Source organism: Mytilus californianus, unplaced genomic scaffold, assembly GCF_021869535.1.
Source record: "Mytilus californianus isolate M0D057914Y unplaced genomic scaffold, xbMytCali1.0.p SCAF_6, whole genome shotgun sequence".
Taxonomy (NCBI): Eukaryota; Metazoa; Mollusca; class Bivalvia; order Mytilida; family Mytilidae; genus Mytilus; species Mytilus californianus.
In genome coordinates this window covers 73438304-73453445 of record NW_026262712.1, presented here as the reverse complement: position 1 = coordinate 73453445, position 15142 = coordinate 73438304, and the positions used below count along the sequence as shown (strand labels likewise).

At 33.7% G+C, this 15142-nt stretch overlaps 1 protein-coding gene across 1 annotated transcript; it reads right to left on the bottom strand.

Moving 5' to 3' along the window:
• Positions 1–8181: 8181 nt before the first annotated feature.
• LOC127705872 (uncharacterized) lies at positions 8182–9549 on the bottom strand. Its single transcript, XM_052210232.1, has one exon. It carries the CDS (start codon positions 9533–9535, stop codon positions 8252–8254), a length of 1284 nt encoding a protein of 427 aa, XP_052066192.1. The 5' UTR covers positions 9536–9549; the 3' UTR covers positions 8182–8251.
• Between the last annotated feature and the right edge of the window lie 5593 nt (positions 9550–15142).

Here is a 15142-nt window from a genome sequence, read left to right as displayed (position 1 = left end):
GTGTGGATGATGTAAGAACTTGTGACAGAGGTGCACTATATTTTCTACACGTGTGGATGATGTAAGAACTTGTGACAAAGCTGTGCTATATTTTCTACACATGTGGATGATGTAAGAACTTGTGATAGAGCTGTACTATATTTTCTACACGTGTGGATGATGTAAGAACTTGTGACAGAGCTGTGCTATATTTTCACAGATTTTTTGGTGTTTTTTGTTTTTTGTTTGAACATCTATTTTTTCAGTGAAGTCAGATGTGTGATGCTTGGTGTGGTCTGTTGTACTGTCCAATATTTTTGATAATTCTTGTTATATTTTTATGCCCCACCTACGATAGTAGAGGGGCATTATGTTTTTCGGTTCGTCCGTCAGTCCATCCGTCCGTTTGTCCGTCTGTCTGTCCCGCTTCAGAATAAAGTTTTTGGTCAAGGTAATTTTTGATGAAGTTGTAGTCCAATCAACTTGAAACTTAGTACACATGTTCCCTATGATATGATCTTTCTAATTTTAATGCCAAATTAGAGTTTTTACCCCAATTTCACGGTCCACTGAATATAGAAAATGATAGTGCAAGTGGGGCATCCGTGTACTATGGACACATTCTTGTTTTTGTCGAGCCTGCGACTTTTGTCGCAGAAAGCTCGACATAGGGATAGTGATCCGGCGGCGGCGGCGTTAGCTAACTTCTTAAAAGCTTTATATTTTAGAAGGTGGAATATCTGGAGGCTTCATACTTTGTATATAGATGCCTCATGTTACGAAGTTTCCGTCAGTCACAAGTCCAATGTCCTTGACCTCATTTTCATGGTTCAGCGACTACTTGAAAAAAAAGTTCAGATTTTTTGGAATGTAAAATTCTCTCTTATTATAAGTAATAGGATAACTATATTTGGTATGTGCGTACCTTGCAAGGTCCTCATGCCCATCAGATAGTTTTCACTTGACCTCGACCTCATTTCATGGATCAGTGAACAAGGTTAAGTTTTCGTGGTCAAGTCCATATCTGAGATACTATAAGCAATAGGTCTACTATATTTGGTGTATGTAATGATAGTAAGGGGTACATGTCCAACTGACAGGTGTCATCTGACCTTGACCTCATTATCATGGTTCAGTGGTCATAGTTTAGTTTTTGTGTTTTGGTCTGTTTTTCTAATACTGTATGCAATAGGTCAACTGTATTTGGTGGTTTATGGAAATATTGTACGATGTTCATGTCAGTCTGGCAAGTTTTATTTGACCTTGACCTCATTTTCACGGTTCAGTGGTAAAAGTTAAGATTTTGAGTTTTGGTCTTTTTTTCTAATACTATATGCAAAAGGTCAACTATATTTGGTGTATGGAAGTATTTTATGATCTTTATGTCAGTCGCGCAGTTTTTATTTGACCTTGACCTCATTTTTACAGTTCATTGCTCAGTGTTAAGTTTTTGTGTTTTGGTCTGTTTTTCTTAAACTATAAGCAATAGGTAGACTATATTTGTTGTATGGAAGAATTGTTAGCTGTACATGCCTGCCTGGCATGGTTCATCTGACCTTGACCTCATTTCCACGGTTCATTGTTCAATGTTTAGTTTTCTTGGTTAATGTTAAGTTTATGTGACAGTTGTAAGAAAGCTTTATATTTAGGACTATCAACATAATATCAATGATTAGTAAAGAAGGCGAGACATTTCAGCGTGTGCACTCTTGTTTATATATTATATTGAAGGAAAAGCATGGTAAAATATAAAAATAAGGAGATGAGGTATGATTGCCAAAGAAACAGCTATCCACCAAAGTTCAAATGAAGTGTAAGCAATTGTAGAGCCTTCACCAATGAGAAAAACCTACATTGTATAGTCCTCTATATTAGGCCCTGACATGAAAAATATGAAACAACTCAATTGAGAAAACTAACTGCCTAATTTATAACAAAACAATTTACGAAAAAAAAATATAACAGACATGAACCAACGACAACCACTGAACTACAGGCTCCTGACCTGGGACAGGCACTTAAAGAATATGTGGTGGGGTTAAACATGTTTGAAAGTGCCAACCCTCCCCTAACCTGGGACAGTGGTTTAACGGCACAACTTAAGAATAAACTATGCAAAGCAATATACTAAAAATGACATACAAGATTACAAATGAGAAAGGTGGAAAGTCAGCTGTCAGATAGTCATTGTCGTCGTAAACTTTTTTCACTGGACCAAATTCAACCAAACTTGAACTGAATGATTCTCAGTGTATGTAGTATAAAATTTATGTTTCTGTTCTGCTAATCAACCAACAAATCCAACATAGCTAAGAATAGAACATAAGGATAAACTACATTAATTGTCTGATATCTTGTATACCATAACAGATAGAGAATATTCAAGGGGCACTTTTAAAACATCTATAGTATACTCTTCAAATCCAGAACTATAAGTTATTCCTGTTTCATATAACACACACAATTTACCGATTTTCTTATCTGAACTACTTCTGTCACAGTGATCCGGCGTCGGCGTTAATTAACTACTTAAAAACCTTAATATTTCAGAAGGTAAAAGACCTGGATGGTTCATACTTTGTATATGAATGCCTTATGTTATGAAGTTTCTGTCTGTCATATGTCCATTGTCCTTGACTTCATTTTCATGGTCAAGTGTCTACTTGAAAAACAAGTTAAAATTTTTTGGAATCTTAATTTCTCTTTTATTATGAGTAATAGGATAACTATATTTGGTATGTACAAACCTTGCAAGGTCCTCATGCCTATCAGACAGTTTTCACTTGACCTCAACCTCATTTCATGGATCAGTGAACAAGGTTAAGTTTTCATGGTCAAGTCCATATCTCAGATACTATAAGCAATAGGTCTACTATATTTGGTGTATGGAATGATTGTAAGGTGTACTTGTCCAACTGTTAGGTTTCATCTGACCTGACCTCAATTTCATGGTTCATTGGTTAAATTTAAGTTTTTGTGTTTTGGTCTGTTTTTCTAATACTGTATGCAATAGGTTGACTATATTTGGTGTATGGAAATATTTTATGATGTACATGTCAGTCTGGCAGGTTTTATTTGACCTTGTCCTCATTTTTACGGTTCATTGCTCAATGTTAACTTTTCGTGTTTTGGTCTGTTTTTCTTAAACTATAAGCAATAGGTCAACTATGTATGGTGGGGTGGTGTATGGAATGATTGTTAGGTGAATATGTCTGTCTGGCAGTTACCATCTGACTTTGACCTCATTTTCACGGTTCATTGGTCAGTGTTAAGTTTTCTTGGTTAAGTTTGTTTCTTAGATACTATATGCTATAGATGAACTATATTTAAAGCATGGAATGATTGTAAGGTATACATTTCTGTTTGGCAGGATTCATCTGACCTTGACCTCATTTTCATGGTTCATTGGTCAATATAAAGTTGTCATGGTTAGGTCTGTTTCTTGTATACATTAAGCAATAGGTCAACTATATTTGGTGTATGGAATGATTGTAAGGTGAACATGTATTTCTGGCTTGGTTTATCTGACCTTGACCTCATTTTCTTTGATCATGTTAAGTTTAGGTAATACTTGTCGTAAACTTTATATATAGGACTTTCAACATAAAGTCAATGGTCAGTAAAGCAAGCTAGACCTTTCAGTGTGTGCACTCTTGTTTAAGTATGTGTGTCAATAGTTTTGTTAATTTTCTGGTTAATTTGGTCATTTTTGTCTTGCCTGTCTCGAAAGAACTTTATATTTTAAAAGGTTCATGCAGATGCCTTATGTTACAAAGTTTCTGTCTGCCATATGACCTTATTTTCATGGTTCATTGACTGCTTGAAAAAAAAGTTAAATTTTTTGTCATGTCAATTACTCACTTATTATGAGTAATGACAGTAATATGATAACTAATATCTAATATATGTGATCCTTGCAAGGTCTTCATGTCCATCAGACAGGGTTCATATGACTCTGATCTCATTCCATGAATCAGTGATCAAGGTTCATGTCCATAAAGGTAAATCTCAAATACTATAATAATTAGGACAACTATATTTGGTTTAAGGAATGATTTTGCAGTGTACACGTCTGACAGGCTGGCAGGTTTCATCTGACATTGACCTCATTTTCATGGTATATTGGTCTAAAGATTTGTAAAGTAAGACAAATCCTTGATTGGTCATGTTTAGTTTTTGTGGCTTGGTTTATTTCTCAGATACTATAAGCAATCGAGCCACTTACTATATTTGGTATATGGAATGATTTTAAGATGTACATTTCAGTCTGGCAGGTGTTATCTGACCTCAATTTCATTGTGCATCAGTCAATGTTAAGTTTTCATGGTTTTGTCCATTTATGAGATACTATAAGCAATAGGTCAACTATATTTGGTGTATGGAATGATTGTATATTGTACATGTCTGTCTTTCAAGGTTTTTCTGACCTTTAGGGGACGACCATTTGATATTCTGGGGGGGGCCAGGAGGATTTGTTTTGGATCGGTTATTTATTTTTGTAAACTAAGAGGACAGATTATCTATTTTCTGCACTATTGAAGCAAGATTTTTCATTTTCATTAAAGCAAGGGACTGATTATTTATTTTCACAACTATATTTATATATTCGAAAACATACAATTTTTAAATTATTTGTTTATTATAAATAATTCATGTATAGTCAAGTCATTATGTACCATTTAATCAGAATTAATTATTATCCTCTGCAGAAATGAATCATCTATATTCCCCAATGCATATACATGTATTGCATACATACACAGTATTAAAGTTTGGTTGTAACTAAGGCTCTTTTAAAAGTATTGGCAAACATGTTTTGCCGAGCGGAGCGAGGCAACATTTTTTTTGAAGGGTTTTTGAACCGCTGAAGGCCCAAGAAGCTATAGAACAAATGATGCAAAATCATGCCTTCTGGGTGTTCCCCAGACCCTTTCTTAAACTGAAAATGCAAGTTCTGTTTTAATAATTTTATGACAATATTTTGGTCTCAAAGCAAAATCACGTTATAGATTCAGTGTAAGACTTAAGTTTCTAGGAACAACATCAAAAGACAAATATGCATGATAAAGCAAAAATGTAATTCACATAGTTAAGTCTGTGGCTGCTGTGTTTTTTTAAACTCATGATCAAGTTAATAATAAAATTACTAAATTACAAAATGAATGCAACACTAACAGAATACAGAAGGGCAATCAATGAACAAAAGACAAATAAATAAGAAACATTGATCCCGAAAAGTCAGGGGCTACGTCTGAGGGAGAACAGAACTTGCTTCTTGCAAGGCACTCACGGTGAACACAATTTGATATGGAGACAAGCGTTTGGTTTTGAAATTTCCTACATGAGGCATTTATCTCAATGTAGTTGCGGCCCTGATTTAATAAAAGTGAGGTAAGTGTTCCTGTGACAATTAACCTCAAGTTAAATGAAACCAATTTTCTGACATTTCAATAGATATAAGAAGATGTGGTATGAATGCCAATGAGACAACTCTCCATCCAAGTCAAAATTTATAAAAGTAAACCATTATAGGTCACAGCAAGTATATTTAAATAATATTTATACTTTTATTATTAATTTAAAAGATATGGGAAGTGTTTTCCGATTTTTTTTTTGGAAAAAAGATGAATTTATGAAGAATCTGGTGCCATCTCATACTTTCGATTAGACCTGCTGAGTTATTTATTTTCAATACATTGCAAGTCAGGTAATTTATTTTCAAACTACCACAGAACAAACCATTTATTTTTGTGATTATCAAGGCTGAGTTATTTATTTTCAAAATCCTCCTGGCCCCCCCCCCCCCCCCCCCCCCCCCCCAGAATATCAAATGGTCGTCCCCTTACCTCATTTTCAAGGTTCATTACTCCATGTTAAAATTTCATGGTTAAGTCTGTTTTTCAGATAAATAAGCAAAGTTGGCAAAAACCTGATTGGATCTTACCGGGTAATACTTTGCAATTCTGGGTAATATAAAATACTGGCCTGAATCTTATATAGGATTCAGTGATCAACTAAAAAAACAATACAATTACAGATATATGAGAAGACAGATTATTTAGTTTTTAAGTTCACATGTTTGAGACTCTTATTATATGGTGAACAAATTGAGAAAGTATTTATCAAGCTACTCTTAAGACATGCATCATCAGAACACACATGGATAAATGTGAAAAGTTTTCTCCAGGTTTATAGATAATCCTCTACAATATATATGCCCTCTGCTGCTCATACACTACTATGAGAAAGAATTGACACACTACTGCTTATACACCTACTACTGTTCATACACTTATATGAAAAGGAACTGACACACAACTGCTTATACAACTACTGCTGTTCATACACTACTATGAGAAGGAACTGACACGCTACTGCTTATACAACTACTGCTGTTCATACACTACGATGAGAAGGAACTGACGCACTACTGCTTATACAACTACTGTTGCTCATACACTACTATGAAAAGGAACTGACACACTACTGCATATACAACTACTGCTGTTCATACACTACTATGACAAGGAACTGACACACTACTGCTTATACAACTACTGCTGTTCATACACTACTATGAGAAGGAACTGACACGCTACTGCTTATACAGCTACTGCTATTCATACATTACTATGAGAAGGAACTGGCATAAACTACTGCTTATACAACTACTGCTGCTCATACACTTCTATGATAAGGAACTGGCTTACACTACTGCTTATACGACTACTGCTGTTCATACACTACTATGAGAAGGAACTGACACGCTACTGCTTATACAACTTCTGCTGCTGTTCATACACTACTATGAGAAGGAACTGGCATACACTACAGCTGCTCATACACTATTATGATAAGGAACTGGCATACACTACTACTTATACAACTACTGTTGTTCATGCACTACTATGATAAGGAACTGGCATACACTACTGCTTATACAACTACTGCTGCTCATACACTACTATGATAAGGAACTGACATACACTACTGCTTATACAACTACTGTTTTTCATACACTACTATGAGAAGGAACTGACACACTACTGATTATACAACTACTGCTGCTCATACACTACTATGATAAGGAACTGGCATACACTACTGCTTATACAACTACTGTTGTTCATACACTACTTTAAGAAGGAACTGACACACAACTGCTTAAACAACTATCGCTGCTCATACACTACTATGAGAAGGAATTGACACACTACTGCTTTTACACCTACTTCCGTTCATACACAACTATAAGAAGGAACTAACACACTACTTCTTATACAACTACTGCTGTTTATACACTACTATGAGAAGGTACTGACAGACTACTGCTTATACAACTACTGCTGTTCATACACTACTATGACAAGGAACTGACACGCTACTGCTTATACAGATACTGTTGTTTATACACTACTATGAGAAGGTACTGACAGACACTACTGCTTATACACCTACTACTGTTCATATACAACTATGAGAAGGAACTGACAGACGTTACTTCTTATATAACTACTGCTATTCATACACTACTATGAGAAGGAACTGACACACTATTACTTATATAACTAATGATGCTCCCACACTACTATGAAATTTAGCTGAAAAACACTGATGCCGAGACAATTGTTATATGAATTGTAAGCAAAGGAATCAATAAGAGGCGGAAAATACCAGGGGGAGAATCAAAACTCAAGTCGAAGAGAGATCGACAAATTCATGGTAAATAAACAAAAACCGACGAAAAAAGATGAAAAATGGTCTGGTAAACACTGCATAAAAAATCTAGACGAAGCAACAGGAACCCCACCAAAAATAGGGGGATATCAGGTGTTCCGGAAGAGTTAGCATATCCTGATCCACATGTTGCACCCATGTTGCTCATGGTAAGTACAAATTAAGTGTTAAGTCTCGTCACTAAGAGCTGTGTACTTATATATTCAGTATGAAAAGGAGCTGAAACTCTATAGACACATACAGTACAATATTGATAAGCAGTCGACACTCAAGATAATTGCTTTAACATCTGCATTATAAGTTGCCGCTTAAAAGTCTTACGGACACCAAAACACTTTCTATATTCATATAACGTGTATTAAAATGATGATAACGGTGGATTATTGTTTAACTTCCAGTAGCAATTATTACATGCATATCTAAACGCCAATTGTATCCCATATAAAAATTTAAAAAATGCATGAAAATAGTATTACATATTTTAATTTGCAAGACTTTATATTTTTGTACAAACATCGATTTTTTAAACAATATTTTATTCATCTCCATCTCCCCTTATAACACACAAGGATCGCCTTTGGGTTTCTCTCTGAAGTCTTAGCTTTTTATCGTGTTCTGTTTCATTTACCCTTTCAGCATCCTCAACATCTTTAGGCTTCTTCACCAAATTAACCCATTTACCTTTGAATTTTTGAAGCAACATTTGTCTCTGGACTCTCGTTACCAAATGTCGCATTGCGTTTTTCGACGGTTCGTCAATATTTTCTTCTGCTTCTTTAATTTGTCTTGCGCGTTCTTCCGCAACTAGCTTGTTTGCAATATTTGTTGTAACTTTTCGTATTAACTGTTCCTGCATCATTGCCTTCTGTTCTATTACTTTGTTTTTGTATTTTGTTTCCTCTTCGTTTTCTTTCGCTTCCACGTCTTTGTAGACGCTTACAAGATTATTGAGTGCTACTTTCATTATTTTTTGTTCTCTTGTTGGGTTTGCATTAATTGGATGTTCTGACATTCGGCGCCTTTTCTCATTTTCGAATGCACGTCTCGTGTCGTTCGCCGCAAAAGTATGTACGACCTTTGCAAGGGACTCATCTAGCATCTCGGACATGGCTAATTTGTATTCATTGACAACTTCATTTTGCTTATTCTCAAGATTAATTTGCGCTTCCTCTATATTTTTGTTCACAAGTGATCTTTTAAAATTAGTGTCTGTCATACCATCAACTAAATTTTCGATACTCGGTGTCCTGTGTTTCTTGTCATAAATTCCACGTAGCACTTTTATTCTGTGTTGACGCTCCTTTTCCATCTCTTCATTTTGTTGTTTTCCAAATGTCTTCCTCATCAACTCCCAGTGAACAAAATCTTTATTTTGATAAACTAGGGACTTCTTTTTATCTTCTTCGAGTCCCATTCTGCCGTAATTATACACCAAGACATTGTCGAACTCCTTATTTAAATTTTCAAGCTTGGATAATGCTTGTAACCCTCGATTCTGATCACCGAATTCTACCCGTCTTTCTTGTTCTTTCAGAATAGCCTTCCTAATTGCATAACGTGTAAGCCGTGGGGTAGACCTCTGTAGGTGTTGTGGTATGTCAATGTCCCAATGTGTTCCGCCGTATGCGGGACGTTGAGGGACCAGAACGGCTTGCCTGGTGTCTCTAAGATGGTAGTGGCCAGGTTGTCTTTTGATACCAGTTCTTATACAAGTCTGTGCTTTTGCTTGTTTAAGTTGCTCCTTAAATGTCCCTAGATACTTTTTAACTTGAATTTCTTCAACACTATCCGTATCACTGTCACTTTCACTGTTAGACATTTTGGTGGTTTCAAGAAGACGTTGGCATGGAGATATTAATCTTTCTATGACGCCAACGGCTTATTAAGTGCTGTGCTAAGAATGCTTTGAAACAATAGACGAAGGAATTTTCTAAGGAGTCATGTTATATTGTCCGACCACTTTGATTTTAAAGAATTGCAAGAATAGGGAGTAGGTTTCAGTATAGAAAATCACATGATTACAAAATATATATTACAAAAAAATCACGGTATTCGTCAATGATTAAGTTCAACTTAACTGAACACTTGGCTTTCTGAAATATAGAACATAACACCATGATATCTGTTGGTCTATGTTATTAACAATAATAGTTTTAAAGGTTAAGACAGGGTCCCTAGTCCGCCATCCTCTCCGAATCAAATTTTCTTACGACAAATAATGTGGTTTTTGTCAAGATATTTTTCTAATCCGTTATATATATAACTCGAGCTAAAAAAATTGTTCTAGACAACTTGAAAGCCCTATTTCCTCTATAATCAAATGGGTCATTGAAACACGGGCTATCCTTAAACATCGGTAATTCAATGTTTTCCCTTTATACGATGGGATAAATTTCAGACTAATAAAAACAAGTAATTTATCACTATTATAACATCTTCATATAAAATACAAGATATCTTTTTTTTGTGTATTTTGAATATTTCTAAGGTAAAAGTGAAAATTGTTCAACCGTAAAACCATGTAATAAATTAGCTTTTAAAAATTTTGTATAATTTGTGTATTCAGTGGTCGGCTTCGTTCTCTTGTGTTTTGTTGTTTTTTATTTTTTTTTGTACAGATAAATGAAGAATGAGTACAATATTTATAATTGTGTTATAAATAAAATTTGGTCCCAAATAAAACAAATGAATTCCATTAATTCCATGCCGTATGAAATAAACCCTCGGGGATATTAAGCAGTTTAATGCGGGGATAAGTATGACAAGTATATATTCCCGACAAATAATGACAATTACCAAACTCGTTTATTATGTGTACATGAATGTATATTGTATAACCATTGCAACTGTATATAACCGATTTTATTTATAATCTCAGTCAACACATTTCGTATGTTCTAGTGATGTTCACGCCACGAACTGCTTGTAATAAATGACACATAATCACCGCGACCGATTGATAATATCTTCAAATTCTATTGAAGATGAGACCCATTTCACAGTAAGTTGTCCTTTATATAACGAACAGAGAAAATTATTACGGGATAAAGTAAACAGTTTTTGTAATAATTTTAAAGAATTACCCAAGGATAAAAAATATTTCTGGCTGTTCACAAATGAGCATTTACCAACTCTTATGTGTCTAGGCAATTATATAATTAAGTGTTTAGAAATAAGATCTAGGTGAATACAAAATATATAAAATAATATTTAATTATTATGAAATTATTGTTATAGTTATGTAAGACACATGATGTGTTAGGCTCTGATCCTGTCCATAATATGATAGTATTATATTTTTTCCAATCATATTGTGCTTAATATTGTTGTAAATGATGCCCTTTATGGGTTCTTGATTAGATTAATAAAATTCTTATCTTATCTTATCTTATCTTATCTTATAAGACAAATCTGCGTGCCGTGTGCAGAGTGTCGTCATCTTGTATACTTTTTAAGATATTTTCGAAAGTTTATAAGATATCTTAAAAAGAAAATTATATGAGATATCTTATAAAGTTTATTAGATATCTTGAAGTTAGAATACATAGTAAAACGGCTTGCCATATATTATACAAATGTTTACACTTGCTTATCTTATAAAGTATACCAAGGACATATAACTAACATATATATACGTCCTTGAGTATATACGATATTTTATAAAGTTTATAAGATATCTTATAAAAACTTGATAATATAAGATATCTTATATATTATATGAGATATCTTGAGGAGTTAGAATAAATAGTAAAACGGCTTGCCATAATAATAACTTAATATAGGGAAATAAAGCAATAGACTCTGTCTTGTTATTTGTCTTGAAAAGAGATGAAATATTGTTCCAATTAAAGGGCCCATGATGAGCAAAGCCCCGAAAATTGTCCTGCATGTGCATGAAATATTTGCCACACTTTAAACATGTTAAAGGGGCATTAGCTATGAGATATAAAAAAAATAAAATATGATTTTTTTTGTTCAATCATTAATGACAGCAGAGACATGTAATACATTTTGTCAATTGATGTTCATGGTGATCTTGGAAATAAAAGTTAATAAAGGATTGATTGTTGGTGTTTAGTGCCACTTTCAGCACTCTTTGTTATATCATGGCGGCCAGTTTTTTATTGATAGAGAAATTAATGACCTGCAACAGGAACAGTCTGGCAATTGTGAGATTTAATTCGCACACGCTTTGTCACGTTCAGAGTTCGAACTCTCAATCTCTGTGGTGACAGGCAATTGATCACTGAAAATGAATCAATTGGAGCACTCTGCTAACAAAGCCCAAAAAATTCATGACAAAGATGGATCATCTTGGTCAACATCTTACATGTGAAAATCTCTGTATTCCCCCAAAAATAAAACTGTCCTTAAAATTAATGAAACATTTCCCACTGGATGTTAAGCAAACAATATCAATATGTCGTTGGCTGTTTGAACAAAATATGAGAACAAATATACATGAATCAAAGCATTGTCGATGTTGTGATCCAGCCATATTTATAGCTAGTCTGATATTCTTTATGACCATACTTTTTTCGATATTTTTTTTCTCTTTCTATTTCCAATCTTACTGTAAAATTTCTATGTTATTGTCCAAAGGTAGGGATTTTCGCAATATTAATGCAAATATTGATATATATATATTGATATTTCAATTTTAGACTCTGTCAGATTTTTTTTTTTAAATATTTGCAATTTAATGGAATTGACAAGAATAGAAAGGGAAATCGTCAAACAAGTAATATATTCTTTTATATGCCATTATTAAGTATAATTGGCTTATTAATTTCCAGAAAGAGGCATTGGAAATGCACTTTCTCAACAACAAAAATTTAAAAAAATAACTATTTTTTTTATCTAAATTGGTGTTCATTCTTCATTAAGAAAAAATACATTTCATGTATTCAAATTTAAATGTACAAATACCTAATGCTGATATATTTCCAATTACTGTTAAACCACGTCTGATTAATCATTCAGCTAACTAGCAAAATTAACAGAATATTTTAATGTAGTGTAGATCAAAATAAATGATACATTTGTAGGTTTACTATTGAGATCAAGAATGTTTGTATTCAGTTAGGTGTATTTAATTATGTAACAGGTCATGAGATATTAACTGTGGTGAATTAAGACTGGGGTGTTTCCAATTAATACACCTTTGAGTGTGATTATTTGAAAATCACGACAGTTGATAATCATCCTGACTCTTATTTAACTATGGAAAGAATTAGAGTAATACCATTTCAAAAAAGTGTGGGAATCAACTTAGATATATTAATACACATGTTGACCCAAATTTCATTGAACAATAATTTACACAAGCATAAGATACTAATATAATACTTTCAAAATTCTTATCAACTGATTCAATTGATGTACAATACTTTTTCAAATTAATTCATAAATAGTAAATCATTATAAAGTTTGATTTACAAGGGAACTACTAGTTGATGATTAAAATGGTGTAGAAAGTTTCTGCAAGTCATAAAAACACATTATAAGTTTCATGATATGTCTTCAACTTGGTATTCTGCACCATCTCCAAAACCAGAGTGATCGCATAGATCCAGCATGGCTGAATCAAAAATGTATTATGATTCCATTTGTGCAGTTCAACTTTCATTACAAAGCCATGACCCATGAATGATTTCAAAGATGTTTATACTGTTATTTGGTCAAAAGTGGATCAACGTACTTATGCTTTAAAATGATCTGAAACTTCTTGATTCATAATTATTTACCAGTAAAAAGAATCAGTTCCATATCTGCTATAATGATTTAATAAAATGCCCCGCAGTACGCAGCTTGATACGACCGCAGAGGTCGAACCCTGAACAGTTGGGGCAAGTATGGACACAACATTCAAGCTTGATACAGCTTTGCATTTGGATTGTGATTAAATATTTGACACAGCATAGGTTTCTGACACAGATTGAATGTGGTCTAAGAACTTAAAAATTTTAAATTGGACATTCACCTATTATGGTCCAATATCCAAAATCTAAATACATGGTTAGATTCAGCATATCAAAGAACCCCAAGAATTCAATTTTTGATGAAATCGAACAAAGTTTAATTTTGGACCTTTTTGACCTCAATGTGGACAAAGTTGATAACGGGGCCCAAAAATCAAAAATCTAAATACATGGTTAGATTCAGCATATCAAAGAACCCCATATATTCAATTTTTGTTGAAATCAAACAAAGTTTAATTTTGGACCCCGATTTGGACCAACTTGAAAACTGGGCCCATAATCAAAAATCTAAATACATGTTTAGATTCAGCATATCAAAGAACCCTAATAATTCAATTTTTGTTAAAATCAAACTAAGTTTAATTTTGGACCCTTTGGACCTTAATGTAGACCAATTTGAAAACGGAACCAAAAATTAAGAATCTAAATACACGGTTAGATTCGGCATATCAAAGAATCCCAATAATTCATTTTTGATGAAATCAAACAAAGTTTAATTTTGGACCCTTTGGACCTCAATGTGGACCAATTTAAAAACAGGGCCCAAAATCCAAAAACTAAATACACGGTTAGATTCAGCATATTAAAGAACCCCAACAATTCAAGAATAAAACCCCATTGAAATTGGTCAAGAAATAAGCAATTTATACGAAGTATCTTCTTTTGCACAATACTGTGCAATTAAATATTTCTTGCTATTGCGCAATACTGTACAATTGACAATTTCTTGCTATTGCGCAATATTGTGCTATTAGATATTTCTTGCTATTGCGCAATACTGTGCAATTGAAGATTTCTTGCTATTGCGCAATACTGTGCAATTGAAGATTTCTTGCTATTGTGCAATACTGTGCAATTGAAAATTTCTTGCTATTGCACAATACTTATTATATAATAATTTACACATCCTGTTTGGTGTGTATCTCCTACCATATCATTATTATTTGCTTTTAAATATAAATCAGAAATAACCAACTTAAAATGGAAAATTTTAAAAGAAAAAAAAAGGAAAAAAAAAAAAAATCCCCCCCCAAATTTTTTGAACCCCCTTATGATTCATCACCCCCAAACTCAATCCCAGCCTTCCCTTTGTGGAATGGTACCTTGCAGTACAATTTCAGAGAGATCCATACACTTGAACACAAGTTACTGTCTGGAAACTAGAAAAATGTGTTTTTTGGCCCCTTTTTGGCCCCCAATTCCTAAACGTTTCGGCAATTACCCCCAAACTCAATTCCAGCTTTCCCTTTGTGATATGGAACCTTGTAGTACAATTTCAGAAAGATCCATACACTTACACACAAGTTATTGTCATGAAACTAGAAAAATGCTTGTTTTTTGCCCCTTTTTGGCCCCTAATTCCTAAAATTTTGAGGCAATTACCCCCAAAATCAATCCCAGCATTCCTTTTGTGATATGGAACCTTGTGGTACAATGTCAGAGAG

What these genes read in the sequence shown, in the direction of transcription:
- LOC127705872 (XM_052210232.1), bottom strand. Translation starts at nt 9,535, where the DNA reads ATGTCTAACAGTGAAAGTGACAGTGATACGGATAGTGTTGAAGAAATT.